We start from the raw sequence: 22,227 nt of genomic DNA, 5'->3' as shown, positions 1-22,227 counted from the left end.
TATGATCTGCCAATGCTTCTATAAGGGCTTCGCAAGTTTCAGGAACTATAGTACCAATTAGCTGTTTAGAAATTTGAAATAGATACATTGAACTGACATAAGAATCCCCAGTGGCTAAAAACCTTAAAAGTTATCATTAATCTTGTTTTCACGCATATGGCTTCCCGAAAGTTTGTATTTTTTTTTTGCAATTTTAGGTCCAATCATAACGATGAGACTTTCAAATGCGGTTGCATTAACTCGAGTGAAGTTTTTGAACAGCATCTGGTCTTCCATTCTTAGTTCTGGTAAAAAAATCCGTTTTCTGTTTGCGAATATACTTCTTTGCCACCACCGACGCTTTCTGCAGTTACGCGATTTTTTAATTTTTATTAATAAAAACATGCACCATGCGAGTAAAGCATCGTCTTCGTCGCACATTTTGGCTCGACTGAACGAACTTTTTAGGAACAAGGTTCGCTGAAGTTTTCCAACAATCATCGACGTTTGTTTGTTAACAGTTGATCAATTCTTGCTCAACAGTTGATCAACTGTTGCTCAACAATGTTTGCTTAGTCTGTTCCCGCCTTAAAATATATCTACGTGAATTGGTGGAAAATGTTAAGATTCCTAATTCAAAAAAAACTGAGCAAACATCGATTTCAGTTTCTTCACTGCATCAAGTTTGACAATATTTCCGTAGGTGTCGTCATAGTGCCGCCATATTGAGTTTGGAGAAAATGGCCCCTACGGCGCGGTTGCGAATGATCGTCACTTCTGTTACATCGTTAAAAAATTCTATCAAATATCCTGAAAAATATACAGGGTTCTTGTGATGTATTCTTTGAATGCCATTTTTTTACTTCATTTATTTCGAAAATCTTCAACGTTGAAATTAAAGTGAACCATTTTTTATACAAATCTTCTTACTTCATCTTATTATAAAATAGTTATTTTCAAAATTTTAGAAATGCATTTACAAGTAGTAATAGTTGAAACGGAATATCCCGTTTTAGTAGTAGGCCATGAAGTTTTTTTAAATGAAATATATTTTTGCGTTCTTCAATTCAAATGATTTTATTGTTTTTCTGGGGGCTCACATTTGTATGGCTTCTTGTCTAATTATTTTATTCATGAATGGTAATATAAGGCGGTAACATCCCTCCTTACGAAGACGTCAGCTACGGATATAGGATCGATGGAAAAGATATACAAATCCCCCAGATGACTGCCGAAGTTGCAGTTGAAACGTTTGGAGATTGTAACCAAAGAAGAACACGGCAAAACACGAAAACCATTCAAAACATTGACGCCAGCCGTGAAAGCCTACATTCATATATCGATCTACGAATGTTTGAATTAAACGAGACTCCCAAAGACGGTTCGTTCGAAGAAAAATTATTTCTCTTCCTCTGCAGCTTTCACTGTAACTAGTTGAAACCAGAGCTACGTTTACCTTTGATATTCGTGGATTGAGTCTTTTGTCGATTCCGCAGATGGCGTTTTTATAAGAAGAGATATCATTAGCTTTACTTTCCCAGGCTTGTTATTCAAAGACATTTGGGTCCAGCAATGTCTTTGTGATTCATTCTAACATCACTGATGAGACCTATATGGCGGTTCGAAACAGAGCTATTTGTTTTTGGAACAAGAATGCTTCATTTTTGGGCTCTAGTTCCAAATATCATTAAATTTTTTTCTAAAATGGGCAACTTCCCAATTCACCCGACTTTCAAGAGTTGTAATTTGTTAGATAAGTTAAAATTGTGAATTTATTCACAGAAGTCCTCCTTTCTCTTTCAATTTATTAATTATTTATTAACAATGGTTTCTGAAAGAGATATCTATACATCCAAATAATACCATAATCAAAAGACAATGTATATTCTAATTTAAAAATACAAGAATCGTTTAAAGAACCAGTATTATCGAATATTTGACATTATCGAAAACACATGTTTCATCATGATGGCAGGTCTTTTCTTTGGAAGGTTCTGATTTAGTTATATATTAATCCAGGAGTGGAAAACATTTTTTGTCTAATCGAAATTTTAAAAAATCCTCGAAAATCCCATTCCTTTCATGTCACCCATTTTTTGATTTTTTGAAAATATAATCCTGAGTAGGCCCATGTTTACAACTGAAGAAATTCTCAGTTACTTTTTGTGATTCTTCAAATTTTTTCGTCAATTATTTTTTGACTTATCTTGCAGCAGCGAAAGATTTTCCACGTTTTCAAAGAACAAAATTGAAAATATTTTGATCTTAGTCCAACCATGCCTCATTTCAAGCTACATTATTATTTATTTTTATATAATTATATCAAATTATTCACAGATTCTTCTTTAATTGTTATTTAAAACGAACTTATAGTTGCTGGGAATTTGGTTTTGTCAAATGGAGAGTTAATTCTTATCGATCCAAGTCGTTGTACTGGAACTCCACTCAGTTTTCTATCGTTTTGTTTCCGTAGCAAAAGCTTGTAGTGGGGAATATCTCCAAAAAATAGCTCTCTGCTGTATAAGTAGGCCACTTTTCGTTTCGCTTGCTGTCCTGTTAGTAGAAATGGATCGGGATAAGCTGAAAATAAAATGTTCATGAGGGCAAGAAGTACCATCCACTTTATTATTGTTATCTAACAACTGACAATAGAATGTTTAAAATCGTTATCATTAAGGAAATCGTTTAATATCGAAAAAATTCATGAAGAGATTGCTTGTGATGCACTGTTTGGAACCTTTGGTGTTGTAATGAATATTACTGGAATTTTTCCTAACACCAAACCGTTATTTTAACGCCGCGACACGTGTTTCAATCACCAAGTGATCATCTACAAGAGGAAGATCAAACTTGTGAAGTGAAGTTGACTGAGATAGCTGAGGCTCTAAAGGAAATACATAAATATTTGGGTATGCGAAAGCTCTGTTCAAAGTGAGCGAGCTCACAATCGACCAAAAACAACACGAATTGATGACTCTGAGAGTGCTTGAAGCTGTTCTATTACAAAAAACCCGAATTTTTGCATCGATATATGACAATGGATGAAACATGGCTCCATCTTTTCACATCAGAGTCAAAAAGATCGTCATCTGAGTGGTCTGCACGTGGTGAACCGACTCCAAAGCGTGCAAAGACGCAAATATTAATTTATTTATCGACTACTTTGAAAAGGGAAAACCATCAAAAGCGACTATTACATAGCGTTATTGAAGCGGAATAGCGAAATCGCGGAAAAACGACCCCATTGGAAAAAAAGTGTTTTTTCATCAAGACAATGCATCGTGACATAAATTAATGAAAACAATGGAAAAACTGCAATGATTGGGCTTCAAATTTCTTTCGCATCCACCGTATTCTCCAGACCTGGCCCTCAGTTAATTTTTTTCTGTTCTCAGGCCTCAAGAAAATGCTCGCCGGGAAGAAATTAAATTCAACGCTCATGAAGAGGTTCGAAAGTGAGGCCTATTTTGAGACTAAAGACAAATCGTACTCGAAGGCACGATATTGAATAATAAAAGAAAATTTTACACAATTTCAACCTCATTGAATTTCAGCCAGGCATTAATCTTTCTTGAAATGCTAGTTTTCAATTTAATCTATTTTGAAAAATCGCCAAGAGAAGGCACGCATAAATTGGCTCAACTACCAATATCTAGATCTGGGTATATTCCAAGGCTCTATTTTACTCCTCATAGCTGGATTTATAATGAACTCCTCAGTTTTTGTCTCTAACTCAGTTAACCTGAGAAATGCAAAGATCAGGTGCGTTGATCGGCCGTGGTCTTCAATGTTGTTGAAAACTCGGCTCACTCTTGGTCTCGTGGTTCTACTTATTTGATGTGCTATTTGCTGAACGAGTTCCAACTCACTGATAAAGTTGTGTTCCTCTCATTTAGTGTTGAAAAATGAACCAAGTTCATCGACTTCTTGGGCAGCTGGCCCAAAAATAAATGCATTACTTATCTTTCATGGTTCGAGGACCACACAAAGAAGTTCAAAGGGCAAGCAACTTTATTCTCACCAGACACTTTCGACGACCAGATCTGTTGGAGTTTCTGGTGATACCACAGAAAAAGTTTTTCATTGAGGTTGAAAGATATAGAAAGATATTTATAAATTAATCATGAAACATAAGTAAAAGTATAAGTGAAAAAAGAATTATCAAAGAGTGTTATTAACATTATGTTTCAACAATTACTCACCTAAACCATTGCTGAAATCCGGGGTTTCATATTCCTGGCTGTTGAAATTGGTAAGTGGTAATGGTCTCTGAGGAAATTCAAGATGAAAACTGTCTTCTGTCCATAACTCAAAGTTTGGAATAACCTCAAATTCGACATTTCTGAAACTTCTCACCGATCTTTTCAATTGCCATTCTGGTTTCTGATTTATTTGGAATTGTTCTTCACTTTTGATTCCTAGTGTTACATGGGAAGCCTTCGAAAATACCAATATCATAGACGCTTTCAAGATACGAGCCGTTAACTGAAAACAGTATATTTGGTTGATGTCAGGATAATACAACTTCATTTTTCGGTTTTTATCATACAGAAGTCAAAGAAGTGATTAGGTACTGTTTGGCGTACCAGCTACAGTTTTTCCGACCATAAAAAATATTCAATTTCACATAACATCCCTGAAATGAAGATGACTGAAAATCATCGTTTGAGTATGAGAGAGATTGCCCCAGAAATTTCTACGTATAACGAATCAGTTCGTATCATTTTAAACAATTTTTAGGCATGAAACGCATTGTCGCTTGACTGGTGACAAATAACCTGCATTTTCTACAAAACTTTTGTGACCTTTGTCGCTACAGACATGTTAGAACGAGTTAATTTCGACCCCACACTCATGAAACCCTTTGTAACTATAGTGATGAGACATGAGTTTACGAATTAGATACGCAAACCACTCAACAAGCTTTGGAATGGCACCTTCCAACTGAGCCAAAACCGAAAAAAGCTCGTCAAAAGTAGATAAAAAATTAAGGTTATAATAACAGTTTTTTCAATTACCTCGTTGTTGTGCTTTCAGCATTCTTACCAGAAAATGCGAAGACAGTGAATACGAAATATTATCTGAGTGTTGTGTTGTATTTGGGACAGAAAATTCTTCAAAAAAGAACAGATATTTGGAAAGAAAACTAACGAAGTTTCAGTCAATAGACATAAAACAGTTGTTAGTATTGAAGTTGATTCCATGGCGATGATTTGATGGCGATACGATAAATTTGGATGAATAATAGATATTTTGCGTTTCTTTGACCAATTCCCGGTACTTTTTCGACAGTACCTAGTATTTTAGGAGATTCTAAATTATAAATGAATAGCTGAGTGAAACTGTACTTCACGAATTATGTTTGATACAAGACAATATCTAATTCGAAATAAAATTGGAACTAGTATTGATATTTTCACAAAATTCGCAAGAATATGTATGGTGGATGATGATTTTCAATATTTTTTTCCGTGCAAAAACAAAAATATTGTTTTGGCAATTTGAAGTGGAGAATGAAATAAGTGACGATGGTTCCTATACAGGCCGTTTCTTTTATCATGTGGAAACATTGCTATATTCTAAATCGTAACAGATACGAAGGCGACTAAATGGGAAAAAAGGTAACTGTCATCGGGGACAATACAATGGTCCAAGAAAATTTTCGGGGACTCTCGCCCTTCTCGAGTTATATGGAAAAAATCAAAAATGCTATTTTTCGTTTTTTTTCGAATGGAATTGTTATTTCGGAGAATATCAAAAAAATAAAAGAGTAAAATGTTATTGTTTTCGAAGTGTACTATGAAAATCTAATAATAAATATTCGATAAAACGTTTCGTGTCAACATGGCCACCATCAACTTTTTGTTAAATACGGACCTGTCTTTTTCATTACAGATATTGATAAAGCAATGAATTCACAATCCAAGGGTATATCACATTTGAAATTTTTATAGCGTATCATTTGAATGCACATAAGTTGTCGGTCCAGACAATTTCTGTGGCAATTTTCTAGCATAATAGGTGTAATACTGATACATGCATCTGTTATTTTTTGTTTGACATGGTCGATATATGTGCTTGGTGTTGAAAAAACTTTATCCTTTATGTATCCCTAGACAAAGAAAGTCTACAAGAGTAAGATCTGGGGAACGAGCTGGCCAGTTAATTGGGCCATTGTTTCAAATCCATTTTTTTGAGAATATTGCATCTAAATGTTCCCTTACTATTGCTGCATTATGAGGAGGAGCACCGTCCCGTTGAAAATATTGTATTTCATGATGGATATTCAGTGGCAATTCATCTAAGTAGCCATCGAATTCATTGAATAGAAAATGAAGATACATTTCACTATTCAAATGATCATCGTAAAAGAAAGGGCCAAGGATGTTTGTTTCCACAATTCCCAACCAAACATTTATTCCGAACCTTTCTTGGAAATTGGTTTTCCTATGTAAATGTTCATTTGTAGTATTCCGCCTATAATGGATATTTCTGTTAAGCCAACCACTGTTGGTGAATTTTGATTCGTCCGTCCATATTATTTTTTTTACAAATATTTCCAACTTTCCTATTTCTACGTCTTAACCTTTTCGCAAATCGTACTCTCCTTCCGTAATCCTTTTCATTGAGGTGATGAACTTTGCGTATTCTGTAGCACTTATATTTGTTCTTTTCCAAAATATTTCAGGTGGAATGGTAAATTAATTGAGATCATGCCAAATTATACAACAATCGAATTTTGACCAATAACTGATATTTTCGTTACTTCCAGGATTGAGAATTATAAAAATATTACGAATTATAACTGATTAGAAAGAAATAAGCTTTGAAAAAGTACCAATTTTCATTGTCTTAGGTAACCTACCTGTTGAATTTATTGGGTTGTCTGAATTATATTTTGAAGAAATCAGAACAATTCACGAAAGAAGTAACGACAAGACCGTAATTTAAAATTGTTGTCATTGATGATAGTAGTTATTTCAAATGTTACGCTATGAAAATATCAAATGTGATATACCCTTGGATTGTGAATTTATTGCTTTATCAATATCTGTAATAAAAAAGACGTAAGTCCGTATTTAAAAAATAAGTTGATGGTGGCCATGTTGTCATAGTAAACTTCGAATAAAATAACATTTTTCTTTTCCATTTTTTGATATTTTCCGAAATAACAACTCCATTAAAAAAAAAACGAAAAACAGCATTATTGGTTTTCCCTGTATAACTCGAGAAGGGCGAGAGTCCCTGTGAATGTTCTCCGACCATTAACTTGTTCCCGATGACAGTTATCTTTTTACCCATTTTATCGTCTTCATATCTGTTACGGTTTAGAATATAGCAATGTTACCAAAAAGAAACGGTCTGTGTACCATGTAGTGTACGATATAGTCATCAGAGATGAAAAATTTTGATACTGGTCTAAACAGTAGTTTGAAAAAATATCTGTTATGGAACTGAAATTGTGTTACATAAAATATGTCATTCCTGTTTTTAATAGCAACTTTCAAGATAATATCTATCATCTCAGGGCAACACAAAGTAAGTGCGTTTCATCATAAACATAATACTTAATGTTTGTTTCTAGGGAGAGATGAATTTAATGAACTGTTATTGAGATCAAATCCAAGATAGCCTAACGAAGTTTCCAGACACAGGCCGATGACTTCGAGAAGGCAAGTTGTTCTGCAAATATTCAATTAAAATTGATTGGATGTACTCATTTCCCTACCTAATGAGTTAATTTTTTCTGATATATTAAACTGTAGAAAACAAATTACATTTTTGTGACAGTCTCTAATGAGTAGTTTTCTTGAAATTTAGGTTATTGAAAGAAATTGCAGTTTTCAATTAGAATCTGTCAATTTTATTCATTTCAGATTTGCAAATGAATGATATTTCACTGTTTTCATGTATTGAAAAATAGAACATTGCAAAAGTTCATGTTATGATAATTAGTTTTTGAAGGCAAACATCATATTTTTTTATAATCCACACCACTGAGATGTCTCTTTCCACATTATTTTCAAAAAATATAACATTTTAATTTATCTATTGAAAACACTTTTCCAACACGAGAACAAAAAACAATCATTATATCATTGGGATAAAAATCTTGCAAGAAATGAATTTACAGTATACTTAATCACAAAATTTAATCAATGTATTTGAAAATGGTTAAAAAAATGAATGGTGTGATTCATTCAATTAATTGAGATGTGATCAGTTCGATGAACAAAAAAACAACTCCCACATTCAATTTCAAAATAAAGAAAAGAGAATTGAAACTTATACATAAAAGTGGTGAAAAACACTTTTATTTCTAATTAACGTTACTGCAGTTTCGTCCTATATGGACATTTTCAAACTTATACACTTAATGTATGAGTTACAAATAAAAGTAATAAAAAACATAGAAAGTTTCAATTCTCTTTTCTTCATTTTATGATCTTCTACCACGTAGTAACGGCTACATCCATCAATTTATTGAATTTCAAAATCCATGGAAATGACCGTTTACAAATTTGAACAAAGGTACTTTCCAAAATGTGATCCAAATGGAGTAAATATATCTCCTACAAATATTCTTGGAGTATACAGAAAAAAAATTATCATGAAAAGTGGTGCTTATAGGTTAGATGAATACATATTAATATTTCTGGCCAAATTTAGTAACTTGCCTTCTATATTTGATTTATTTTAGTTTGTGTCTCAGTTGTAACGAAAAATCGATTAATAATTAGAAATTTAGCAACCGTATTAGGTTCAGTAAAATTCTTATTTCGAATTGAATAGTCTATTTCAGAAAATAGTTGTTAAGTGAAACAATTTCCATTATTTTTTCTCTTATATAATATAGTACCTATATCATTTTCGTATATAATAAATTTATAATTCAAATACACTCCTTATTACATCTCAGTTCAAGCTGATGATGCAATCTGTAAATGCAACGCACTCTTTTTATGCTCCATAAAGCCTTGCGAAATGGGATGATTAGAACACGAATGATGCCATGCAATGAATGCATCGATACACATTCTCTTTATTATTATCTCTTGACCTATAAGAATGTTACTGCATGGATATTAATCACAAAAATTGTAGTTCATGACTGTTAGGTTAGGTTAGGTCTAAAGTGGATCTATTCTACCCTCTACCGCAACCCGCAAGGGTTTATTGTAGCTCACACCTATTCACACTCGGCCAAATAAACCCAGCTTCTTAACGAAGTCGATTAGTTTGCATGGTTAGTGGTCTTTCAGGTCAGATGCTAAGAGTACGGCATATGATGACTCAAATGACAGTGACCTGAAAGAAGGTCTGTTAGACATCGTAGTTCATCCCTACTGTAGTCCAACAACTGTTTGGTATCAAGCTTCTAAGTGTGAATAAACGCCTTGGAGTGAGCCATTCCTGAAATATTCTGCCAGAAGAACATGAATCTTCTTGCCATCCAGGTGTTCAATGGTTGCTTGGCAAAGCCTATAGCGATGCCAAAGACAGGTTCTGGTCCGATTAAGCTGCTTGCATCACCCTCCTTTGCAAGGGAGTCAGCAGCTTCATTGCCTTCCAGGCCAGTATGGCCGGGAATCCAGACCAGAGACAATCTGTTAAGTTTTCCTATCGAGGAGAGTCGTTTTTGGCAATTTGCTACCAATTTAGACGTTGCTCGGTAGGAGCCAAGAGCTACCAACGCCATTTGACTGTCCGAGAATATTTTTATTGATTTGTGTGTGAGGTTAGATTTATCCAATGGTGCATTACTATCAATCAATAATGATTATTATCAATTAATTCAATCAGCAAGATATAAGTTTCTATAACAGAACGCAATAATTCAAAACCCAAATTTGAATATGTTTCAAACCTCATTATCATCAGGGGAATATGCTGATGATGTCTGCCGCAGTAGCAGACGAACCTTTTGATGCCACGGCCTAACAGCCCGGATTTTGTTTTCTTCAATCGTGACTAGGACCGTGAAAGCCTACGTATATTCTTATAACGTTAGTGTCTGGTACTTACGTTAAATTTTTGAAACAACTTTTGTACTCTTGCTCACCCTGTACCAATTTGACACTACTTATGATACATTTTTGAAACAAGACGAAAACTCATAGGCATAACACTATAAAAATCAAATCACAGGTCCTTGTTTCTGATTTGTTGGCCCTCATCAACGCAGAAATGGAGAACACCAGGTTGCAGAATACAATTGTTATCTCTAGTAATATAACCACTAACGAGTGGAGGCAATCTCAGCCTTTTTCTGAGAGTAACGAAGTGGGTGTTGTATATCTACTATGACCGAAAATATCTTCCTCCAAAAGTCTCTACTTAAATTTGTACAATAAACTTAGTGAAGGCCTGACGAAGCTCAGCATGTATCTTTTAAAGAAAGAAAAAAAAATTTGACTGAACATTGCTTCCATTGAGTAGAAGAATATATAACACATTACATTAGTTCTGATATGATATAAATTGATTTGAAATCTCTGAAAGAATCTGTAAAAAAATAAAAAGGTTAGCTGAAAAAATATCAATTATGTTGAGCAAAAAAACTGAAATTACAATGAAATAGAATATAAGCGAAAACCAAAGAAATAAAAAAAATTGAACTATTAACACGAGATGAAAATTAAAAAATTATTGACAATAAATGAAAATTAAAAATTAAAAGATTCCAAACCTAGTTTCTTCACACTTGGTTTGTTAGTTACTTCACACTTTTGGTGGTGAAAATTAAAAATGAAAAGATTCCAAACCAAGTTACTTCACATTTGGTTTGGAAGTTACTTCACACTTTTGGTTCGTAATATTTTAATTTTCATTTCTTGTTAATAATTTTTTAATAGTTCTCGTGTTAATAGTTCAATTTATTTAATTTTTTTTGGTTTTCGCTTGTATTTTATTTAATTGTGATTTCAGTGTTTTTGCTTAATATAATTGTTATTTTTTCGTTGCATGTGTACTACACATTCAAGGTTTCACACTTTATTACATATATCTATATATATATTTTTGTATCTCTACATTTATATGTGTACTGTTACTGTCTTTCTAGTGATGTTTCTTAAATTCGACCTGCTCCTCAATTTATTCATTATATAGTCATTAAAGTTTACTTTACTTTATGTGTTGCATACATTCATTGATACTTTCCTTTAATTTATTTCTTTCAAACCTCCTTGATACTGAAGCAATGTAGTTGGAGATACATCACTGCCAATGAACTAATTGAACTATAATTATTACAATGGAAAGTAATCAGTTCCTGTTAATATGTTGAATCATCATTCTTTGTTATTATTGTCCATGGGTATACTTGTACGTTACTTTCGCTTAATCTTGAACAAAGGCTTGTTTGTCAAGATTGGTGGTAACTAAATATGAGAAAATTAAGTGAGAACAAAAAAATAACTTGTGACTGAAATGAAGTGATAATAAAAAAGATAAATACCTCTCTCTTCGGATCTCTAAATTACTATCTCAACCTGTTTAAAAGAAAATGTAAAACTTTTTTACTATCTGTTGACTCCCTGAGATATTTTCACTAAATTTTTCATAAATTCCTGCTTGTTTAAATTCTCAGCCAGAGACCTAACATCCACCAAAGCCTAAAAATTCAATCTTTCAACTTGCCATCTCCAAGTTATTCGGGTCTCCCGACATATCAAGATAATAGAGCTCCCAAGAGTGGACCCAAAATTAATCTTTGGATAAATTCTGACAGGGATTCAGGAGGGTAATACCCGCTCTAGATCCGTGTCTGACTTTGAGAGAGAATATTTCTAATCAAGAAGAACGAGTAGACATTAGGCCGCAACGTGTATGGCCAGCCTTGAATTAAATTTCTATATGCAACCCGGTAAACATTGTATTTGCAAAATATCGTTTTTAGAATAGTTTTCGTGAGAAGTTTGCGGAAAAATCAGAATAGTTCTAGTTTTTTCGAAAACCGAGAAAATATAGTTGTTTCCTTAGATTCTTAAAATCTCAATAATAGGTATGAACATTGTTGACCTAGAAATTTCGTCAAGTCATTAGTGAATATGAATATGGTAACAACCTGCCAAGATAACTTCGTGATAATTTCTCATCTGCAATAAAATGTATTCGATATTTTTTAAATAATTTGAGTTTACCGCAAAAAAGTTACATTGAACACAGAATGGGTGTGTTTTGTTGGCACTAATCTTTTTTCAGATCTGTCATTTCCGTCAGAAGTTATTCGCATCGAACAGAGATACCGAATAACTTGTGGAGGGAATAATTTATTCTGGGTGCCAATAAAAACTAACATAAGGCACAAGAACTTGACACCTCAACAGCAAAATGCCGCCAGGTGAGTGACTCTTTTATAATGTATGTCTGTATGTATGTATGAAGGACCTTTCATGTTCTACAGACTAGGTAAAAATGATTCGACGTTTTCAAACCATTCTTTGGTATGCAAGTTCCCGAATCTAAACGATAGGTAAATTCTGCACTATGCAAGGAAGGGTTGCAAACTCAGTTTTTTAGGATCCTTGGAAATTCACAAGCATAAACATTGCGGGTGCAACCTGTTAAATGATCAAATCGATTTAGTTTACTCACCGGTTTTCGAATTAACATATCCAAATTGTCACTAGTAAACAAAATTCAGGTACTCAATCAAACTGAGTACCTTTATTATTACCTACAGTGGGGTTTATAAGGCTAATGTAATCAATCATTGTTAGTTTAATGTTTAAATTTGAAAATTTCCTCTATAAGACAAAACTGCAGTTACGTTAGTTACAAATAAAAGTGGTAAAAAACATAGAAAGTTTCAATTCTCATTTTTCATCATGATTTCCTACTACGTAGTAACGGCTACATCTATCAATTTAATAAATGATGAAATTAGGGTCGTAAAACTACCTATTGTTTTGTATTTCAATTACTTAAAACTCAGCGATATTGTTGGTCAATAATGGACCGTGGTGTTCCTACTTTCACAATTATAGACAGGTTATTATAGTTCTGTGAAAAATATTAGTGAGGAAAATGTAATTGCTACACTATTGCTATGTTGGTAACGCTAGTTGCACACACACCGATTTTGGACGGCCGACTTTGTACCGGTCGTCCAAATTCCAATAGTGAACCACATGTGGGAATGGGACCTGGCACACATGCCGACCGGTGATCGTCGCCGGTAAAACACCGGTGAGCAGCCCTCTACTGCCACTTCATCGCCGGCAGTACCGGGAAGTAGTGGCGTACATGACTAAATACACTCTTGCATACTCACCGGTTTTTTACCGACCATTCCAGTCTCGAATGCTCGGTGAAATTGTAGTTACTAGGCATTAACTTCGTTTTGGTAGTGCGTGCTAATTACGACAACAAAGCAACTGATTGTTTGACCGATAAAAATTCGGTGAGTGTGCAAGCACCCGCTACCAATAAAATATCGGCCGATTTTATACTGCCCGGTCAAAATCGGTGTGTGTGCAACTAGCGTAACAGTAGAAGAAACGACGTTGGTCGAATTAAACAAAAATGGACTCTGGTATCTTTCATATACAAAATATGAATAAAATATAACTCGAATTGAATATAATTTTTTTTCTGTTGTTTCTTCATTCAGGAAAATAATAGTACGATGTTATGATTTACGAGTTACGACTTTCTCGAAATTTCGGAGTTGAATAATATGAAAATTGAAAAAAATTAATGAGGATGGTCCTAAGTAAACGAAACATCGTATAGAAAAAATGCTAATTATAGCCTGCAATTTCAATTTTTTACATTATATCGAGAACGGTTAACAATAGCCTGGATTTATTAACATAGTTACATTGCATTCTAAAAAGTATACTTTTGTATAATTTAACCAACATCGTATTTTCTACCGTTATCGATGTAGCAATAGTGTGCAATTAAATGTTTGCCACCCGGTATACATTGTGGTCATTTAAGTGTGCAACATATGAAAGTTGGTGTATGTTTGGTAATCATTTTAGGTGCACTTAGAATGGTTGCAAGTCAAACAGCATACAGGTTAGGTCCAAAAATATAAAAATTGCTCAAGAGTAAAGTACGCTTATTTCAGAAACTACAGCAAAATGTTATTGAGAAAAGTTGTTGACAGTTGAAATACCAAATACTAAAACATAACCCCACAAGACATTTTTTAGTTTTTCAATATTTTAAGTTGATTTTTTCTAGTTAGTATTTTATAATCACCACAAATACTTTCATGAGTTAATCATAACAAAATCAGTTGTGCATAACTATGTTCAAATCAATGTATGTTTGTGCAATTAACTTGAATTTTAATTTTTTGAGGGAATCACAAACTTCATGTTTGCTGCAACGATATTTAACACAACTTTTGAAATTTTGCAAACCATATTTTTAACAAGGTGAAATATTGGTAATGGTAATATGTATAATGTATTTGAAATATTTATGAAAAAGCTGTAGAAATTATTCGAGAAACATGAAATTCTTTTGAAGTAATCGCGGATAACCAAGGAACAAAACAAATAAGGGTTAAAACTAAACTTTATTATTATTATTATTGTTAATAAATACTTACGAAACAATCAGAAAAGAAATAATACAATGTTTTCAATTGTATTTGAAAGCGGTGCCGATGTTTTTGGCAATTTTTATCGGCTTATTTTTATTATAACTTAATCATTGTGTGTGAAGAAAGAATTATCGACGTGTCAATGTGTGTCCACCTTCTTGTTCAATTCATCTAATTGTACGATCATAAAATTCACAAAGAGTAGATCGCAACACACTTGCTGGAATATTTCTGCAATGAAATCGTATCGAAATATCAAGCTCCTCAGAATTATTAAATTGTCGATCGTTATAAACCTTTTGCTTTAAATATCAGACGAACAAGGAGGCCACCGTGAATCAGTATTTCGTTCTAATCATTTATCACCAAACTTCCATTTAACCATTCTGAATAATACTAGTAGAATGAGCAGAACATTCATCATGTACAAACCATAGTTTATGTCGTCATTGAAAGCTCATATTGTTCATTAAATTCCTTGGTTCATTTTCGAAAAACTGTAAATAGATACCACCCGTTAGGTTGTGGCGAAAAAAACGGCCCTATAAATTTGTTGTTATTAATACCGCACCATACATTTGTTTTTTGATAATATTGGTTTTTATTGTCAATGACAAAATTTGAATTTTCGTTCGACCACCACCTACGCCATTTGTTGTGAACGTGGATTCGTCTCCCAAAAGAATGTGTTTATGGAAATCATGTTGATCTATTTGTCCTTGAATCCACATGCATGAGTCATATTGTAAGTCATAGTCTTGTTCTTGAAACGTGTAAATAAACATAGGCTTATGGGCATGATATTTATGTTTTAAAGAATATTCTCAACAGAGCTTTATTTTACATCGGTATGAATATTACTGGAGTTTTTTCCAAACACCAAATCGTTATTTTTAACACCTCGACGCATGTCGAGGAAGATTAAAATCTTCCTCTTTGAAGATGATCACTTGGTGATCGAAACACGTGTCGAGGTATTAAAAATAACGATTTGGTGTTGGGAAAAAAGTCCAGTAATATTCATTACTACACCAAAGGTTCCAAACAGTGCATCATAATTACATCCGTATGACCAGAAATTTCTTGTGTGGATCTTCTAGGGGTTTTCACAACTGCCTGAAGTAGTTCTACGATCATTTTTATATTTATAATCCAAACACCCAGTCTGTTTGAATTTTTTTTCAATTCTGCTCACAACGGAATAGTGCACTTGTTTGTCTGAATGACGTTCATTGAATATATCTGCTGCTTCACGCAATGGTTTATAGCTATCTCCACAAATATTGAAACTAATTCTGACTTCTCGGCTAACGTTAATCATCTTGGAGGAGGCATTTGAAATCAAATAAACTCAATCATCGAACAATAATTATTCAAGAATGGGAAGTTAATGTCACCAATATGTCATAATGTTTTCTTTCAACCCTCATTTGTTTTGTGCCATGGGTATCCGCACATTTTAAATACAAAATGTTCACATTAAATAAAAGTTTTTGAACATACATTTCATCTTTCATTAATGATGTTTCACCTTGTTAAAAATATGGTTTGCGAAATTTTTAAGTTGAGCTGAATATTGTAGCAACACACATGGAGTTTGTGATTCCCTAAAAAATTAAAAATTCAAGTAAATTTCACGAATATTCTTTAACTTGAACAAAGTTGTGTTCAACTAATTTGGTTGTGATTACTTTATGAAAGTGCTGAGGGTGATTATATAAAAAAAACAAATTGACAAGTTGATTCATTTTCTATTCAATTTGTTTTGTAAATTGAACCTGATTTTCAGACCTTCAGCTGTGCGGAGTGTTACCTAACAAATGAGCCTAGGAGTGGTTTCAGAACTTTATTTATAATGTAAAAATGATTGATGAATATCTGGGAATTGATATTCAAATACCGCCTCTCACAATACCTCTTCATTTGAATATTTATATTTTTACTATTTGTCCATTTTAATGAATCTAACATGCAACTGTAGATAATCAGATATTTACTATCTATTGCCAATATCCTTTAAATGTTACATAGTGCAACATCTAAAAGGATTTAGCATTCCATTGCAAGAGAGCGATTTAATGATATATAAATGAAACCGCGGTGTATTGTTTAGAAATAAATAGTCACTTTCGTAGTCAGGCATTCCTGATTCTCTTGTTCCAAATGTAGATTAAGAATACTGTAAGTTTTTAAAACGAAATGAAAAGGTGAAATTCAAATAATACAGAATTTATACTATACTGTGTCTCAAAATGAATGAATATAGCCCCAAAAAGAACGAATTGGGAACCATTGGGATCTCGGAAACTATGGGAAATACGTATATGGTTAAATTGGGGCAAAGTTGAACATTTGCCTGAATAACAATATGCCGTCGGGAAAGTTCTAAAATTCCGAGTATATCCGGAGATACCCGGGAAAAACAGAAATTTTGGAAAGGGGTTTTTATTTTTCTGGCTTTATTTTTCGAAGGATTCAAAAATAAATTGCACTTTCACATCGCCACTTTTTCCCTGCTACATAATGGTGTTTTCAGATTGCTATCCAACGTTTCGTCTTCCGGCCACCATCATCATCTTAATTTTTTCTCTTGGGCGCTACATTGTATTCTTTCTGTTTTGAATAGAACCAGATTTTACCTTTTCAATGATGTCTCATAAGTCATCATTATTTTTCGAAAAATTAGAGATATGGAAAAAAATTAATTGTCATCATAATAGAATTTGACTTTGATGTTTCTAAATTTGACTTTCAATTCGTTACACTCAATGACATTTTGTTATTGTACAAGTCATTGAATTTTTGACGAAAAATGGCTTTCACGAATGAAGAAAAAAGAGATATGATACAAATTTAATGATATGATACAAGTTTAAATACATTTCCGATGTCCTAACACTGTTTCTATCGTATTGTAATGAATTTGAAACACCCTGTGTAGGTACTAAGCGGATGAACTTTGGGAAGACGGTTTGAGTTACTATGGAGGTTGCTTTTGTTACAGCCTATTGGTTTGGAAATTCAGAAACCCCAAATACTGAAACAATAAATTGATGGATGTAACCGTTACTACGTGAAGGAGATCATAAAGAAAAATGAGAAACAAAACTTTCTATGTTTCTTCGCCACAAAACTTAAAAATAACTGTTCCCCAGGTCCTGATCGCATATCCACGACTCTCATAAAACATGCATATAAAGATCTAATAATACCACTGGTTCATATAATTAACCTAACTTTTAAGTACTGTTAACTTCCTTATCAGTGGAAAGAATCATTAGTTACACCTATATACAAGGCAGGTAAACAAAATATTGTTGGCAACTACATACCAATCTCGGTAATAAATAATTTTGTAAACATTTTTGAGAAAATACTCGAAAAAAAAATTAACGGTTTTCGTTGAAAAATATCAAGTTATAACTAACAGACTATTTGGCTTCATAAAGAACCCCAATACCGAAAGTGCAATTCTTGACTTGTTAATAAATCTTTGAGAGCCTTGGAGAGATCAGAAAAGTGTTCAACATACTTTCTTGATCTTGCCAAAGCTTTTGACACAGTATTACAGGACAAGCTTTTCGGGAAATTGCATTAATATGGTATGAAAAGACCAACGCTGTCTCTGATTCAAAACTACTCAACACGTAGGATGCAAAAAGTCAAAATAGACCATGAAAGCAGCAGTACCAGAGAAGTGAAAATTGGGATTTCCCAAGTGACGGTATTAGGTCCAGTTCTGTTCCTAATCTACATAAATAGCATCAATTCAATTCCTAATTTCAAAGGACACATCATTTCCTATGTCAATGACACAGCTATAGTTGCAACTGGAGATTCTTGCGAAAGGTTTACGCAGATTCGGAAGAAGTATTGCAGAAAATCTATGGCTATAGAATATATATGGCTAATAAGTATGCTAAACTACAACAAATAAAATACTTGGGGGTCATGGTAGATGAAAATTTAAGATAGGATGTCCATGATAATTATTTAACAATAAATTGATGGATGTAGCCGTTTCTACGTGGTAGAAAATCATAATGAAAAAAAGAGAATTGAAGCTTTCTATGTTTTTTACCACTTTTGTTTGTAACTAACGTTACTGCAGTTTCGTTCTGTAAGAACATTTTCAAATTCATACATTTAATGTAGGTACTTATTATACATGAGTTTAAGAATAAGTCTGAAAATGTCCTTTTAGGACGAAACTCATACATTGAATCTATAAATTTGAAAATGTCCTCATAGGACGAAACTGCAGTAACGTCAGTTACAAATAATAGTGGTAAAAAACATAGAAAATTTCAATTCTCTTTTCTTAATTATGTAACAAAACAGCTGAAAATGTTGTTCAGGCGGTCTTATGCTTTCAGGGACATTCCAGATAACAAAAACCTTATGATCGTCTTTCATTCTTCAGCTGAATCAATAATGACTTATTGTATTAAAGTATTGGGTGGTATGTTCAATAATTCCCTAAATCGACTACAGAAAACCCAAAATACATGCTTAAAAATTTCATTTGAAAAATATAGACTACTTTCTCCTGAAAAACTATATAAAGATTTGAAGCTTCTCAATGTCCGATGTCTATATACTTATCACTGCCTAACCTGGATTTTTATTAATAAACATAAATTTGAGCATGCACAGCCAAGAACTGAAATGAGATCTGTTTTATTATTGTCCGAGGCTATATAATATTCTACCACAACACATTCAGATGATAAAGAAACTCGGTGAATTCAAATTTAAAATTGGGTATTTCATCCAAATTTCAAAATCAATTTTCTATGAGGAACTCCTTCAATTGTCGTTTAGAACTGTACAGATTTTTTGAATTCCTTAGAGCAATGGGCAACTAAAACAGCTACTTTCGATTATATTGCATAATTCAATAGGACTCTAAAATATGCAAATTTGGCATGATCAACTCTCTTTCTCCTACTGTCTACATTCCCAGATGAATTTGAATTGCCTTGTAGAAACAAAGTCGCAAAATTGTGTTGGGTACTCAGTTTGTAACTCAAGAACGGCTGGACCGCTTTTCATAGTTTTTGATTTGTTGTATTTGTCTCGGCATGTCTCTGCATAATGCAATCAGACTGATGTATATTAAGAATCAATCCACAGCAGTTGAAGATATCGCCCGAGAGGAGCACAGTATTCAGTCTTCCAAGTTCAATTGTTTTGGCAGTAGATCTCCTGTTTTATTGGCTCTCGAGCTAGTGTTCTACTGTTGAAATTTATGATGACTCAGTTTAGTTTCTAAAATAATTATTATAAATGACTGTGAATAGTAAAAGTCACGTATATATTTTCTACGGTTTTTTTGTCAATCTGTTATTCTTCTGACACAAACCCTCTGATAGACATGAAAATAGTCTGGCAACACTGGCCGTGTTAGTATGGCACAACTTCGTACCTCAGAAGCTCTATATAAAAAATAACTATAATTCAGTGTCGTCTGAAAAATTGGTATTTGCTTGAGAAAAAGACATTTTCACTTGTGAATAAAAAGAAAAATATTGATTTCGTAAAAAAACTCAATTAGTCCATTTTCGAAGAAACATTTTATCACCTCCAGTGATAGCAACAATCTCTAGTACAGGGCAAACTTTGAAATAGAGGGTGAGTAGAATCTAAATGCGAATGTTTGTACAGATCGCTGCTGTTTTGCAAAATTACAGTAATACTGTACTTTACCTTTAATTTTTGGATTACTTGGTCTATTTTGAGACCAGCTTCTTGATGAAGCCGATTAGCCTATATGGTGAGTGATATTTCAGGTCAGATGGTAAAAGTTTCATCAATAAAATAGCTACTCACCATCTTTCACTCTTTGGCAAATAACAACTTTGAGATGCACCCGCGTATTTATTTTTGTCATACAGTACGCCATTCACAAATAAACGTTACATGAAGAATGGCAAATGAATCAACTAGTTCCTGAAAAGTACATCTTCGGTTCATCCCACCACAGTCGTGCATATTGCACCGCTGTGTTTGCAATAGAATGGCAGGGCGAGATAGTAAATCAGTTGCATTTGCGCTTTGCAATAGTATCCCGAGGCACGCCTGTCTAGGAAGTAACACTTTTAGTGAAATGGTAAAAGTACCCAATGTTTATCTGTGAACAAAGCATTCATACATAGTACTCGTATATTCTTCAGAATATTCTATAGATCAGCCATACTCAACCTGCGGCCCGCCGGGCCTTTGTGATTGGCCCACCTGGAGTTGTAGAAAACTTTAAAGACTTTTTGATTTCACTTTCAATGAAAGGTCAAACCCGAGTCACAGATTAGTTTGATATTATTTGCGATTTTTTAGAGAAGAATGAAATTGACATAAAAAAAATCGTGTGTTTGTGTACGGATGGCTGTCCTTAAATGACTGGATCTGAAAGTGGGTTCATTACATTGTTTAAAAAGAAATATAATCTAACAAATTTAATTACATTTCATTGCATTATCCACCAAGAAAACTTGGCGGCGCGTGCTGTAAATCCAGAAAATTTTAAATGCCTTTTTAATCTAATCAACAAGTTCAAAAACATGAAAAATAGAGATAAAGGCCCTAAAAATATGAGCGATAGCTCATTCGATTCGGAATCACCTCTAGAAAAATGTTTTTGAAGGATTTTGGTGCAGGTAAAAAATTGCAATTGCTCCGTTGAAACTAGATGAACTTTGCATCAAGTTTGACAACTTTTAGTTTTCAAAATTTGTTTTTAACATCAAAGAGGCTCTTAAAATATTATTATATTACAAAAAAAGAAATTCGGTGACGAGTTTAGTTAAAATAAATGATTTAGTACAGGTGTGCTTGAATTTTGATGAGTAGAAAAAGCAGGAGTGCGGAAAAATAGTGAAAATATAAAATACTTATTATGGGTTTGAATCTTGGTGTGTGAGTATAAAATTACAAAAGAAAATGTTTTTATTCTTTGATATTTTTGGATATTTTGAAGAATAATGTCATTTTTCGATGTTTCTTTTTTTAAATGTCAATTTTGACAGGTTAAGGAAATCACGTGACCTATTTTGTAGACGCCATTTGACATCTACTGCAAAATCTACTGCCAAAATCAAATTTCACATAAAACGATAAAGAAAAAAGTTTCCCATTTGATGCGGACTTTATCGGTGACACTGTATATATATATATATATATATATATATATATATATATATATATATATATATATATATATATATACATATATATATATATATACATATATATATATATATATATATATATATATATATATATATACATACATATATATATATATATATATATATATATATATATATATATATATATACATACATATATATATATATAATATATAATATATAATATAGGCCTGTTTTCATAATTGTTTTCTGCTTCAGGAAAAAAATATAACGTTGGTCAATATTTGTTTATAACAAATTGTTAAACTAATAATCAATTGAATGATAAATGAATTTTTTTCTGACAAACTATTCAAAAGTGTAAATTATGATTTTTAAAAGCAAAATTATATCCTAACTAATTATTTAAACCATCGAAATATAAAAAAATCGATTTTAAACAATTGAAAATTAAAATTGGGGAACTTAAAAAAAATCATAAATTATCTCGACAACGAAATAAAAAAAAATTCAAACATATTGAATTTCTCTATT

At 32.8% G+C, this 22,227-nt stretch overlaps 1 protein-coding gene across 3 annotated transcripts; it reads right to left on the bottom strand.

Moving 5' to 3' along the window:
• Nucleotides 1–1,846: 1,846 nt before the first annotated feature.
• On the bottom strand, nucleotides 1,847–20,538 carry LOC111517791 (uncharacterized). 3 transcript variants are annotated; one of them, XM_074169961.1, is made up of 3 exons: nucleotides 20,378–20,538; nucleotides 4,182–4,464; nucleotides 1,847–2,559 (listed from the first exon to the last, which is right to left on the bottom strand). In XM_074169961.1, exons 1-3 carry the CDS (start codon nucleotides 20,378–20,380, stop codon nucleotides 2,336–2,338), a joined length of 510 nt encoding a protein of 169 aa, XP_074026062.1. In that variant the 5' UTR covers nucleotides 20,381–20,538; the 3' UTR covers nucleotides 1,847–2,335. The 3 variants fall into 3 exon arrangements, with proteins under 3 accessions (XP_074026062.1, XP_023029836.1, XP_074026063.1); XM_023174068.2 differs by lacking the exon at nucleotides 20,378–20,538 and adding an exon at nucleotides 5,026–5,151; XM_074169962.1 differs by lacking the exon at nucleotides 20,378–20,538 and adding an exon at nucleotides 4,529–4,807.
• Nucleotides 20,539–22,227: the final 1,689 nt, after the last annotated feature.

This window comes from Leptinotarsa decemlineata, unplaced genomic scaffold (genome assembly GCF_025532065.1).
Source record: "Leptinotarsa decemlineata unplaced genomic scaffold, Ldec_3_MD MMD2_P_RNA_scaffold_6, whole genome shotgun sequence".
Classification (NCBI taxonomy): Eukaryota; Metazoa; Arthropoda; class Insecta; order Coleoptera; family Chrysomelidae; genus Leptinotarsa; species Leptinotarsa decemlineata.
Note: the sequence above shows the minus strand (reverse complement) of the source record. Positions and strands in the feature narration are given on the sequence as shown.

Coding starts and splice junctions, on each gene's coding strand:
- LOC111517791 (XM_074169961.1), bottom strand. Junction 2,560..4,181: donor GGATTTCAGCAATGGTTTAG/GTGAGTAATTGT, acceptor TTTTATTTTCAG/CTTATCCCGATCCATTTCTA.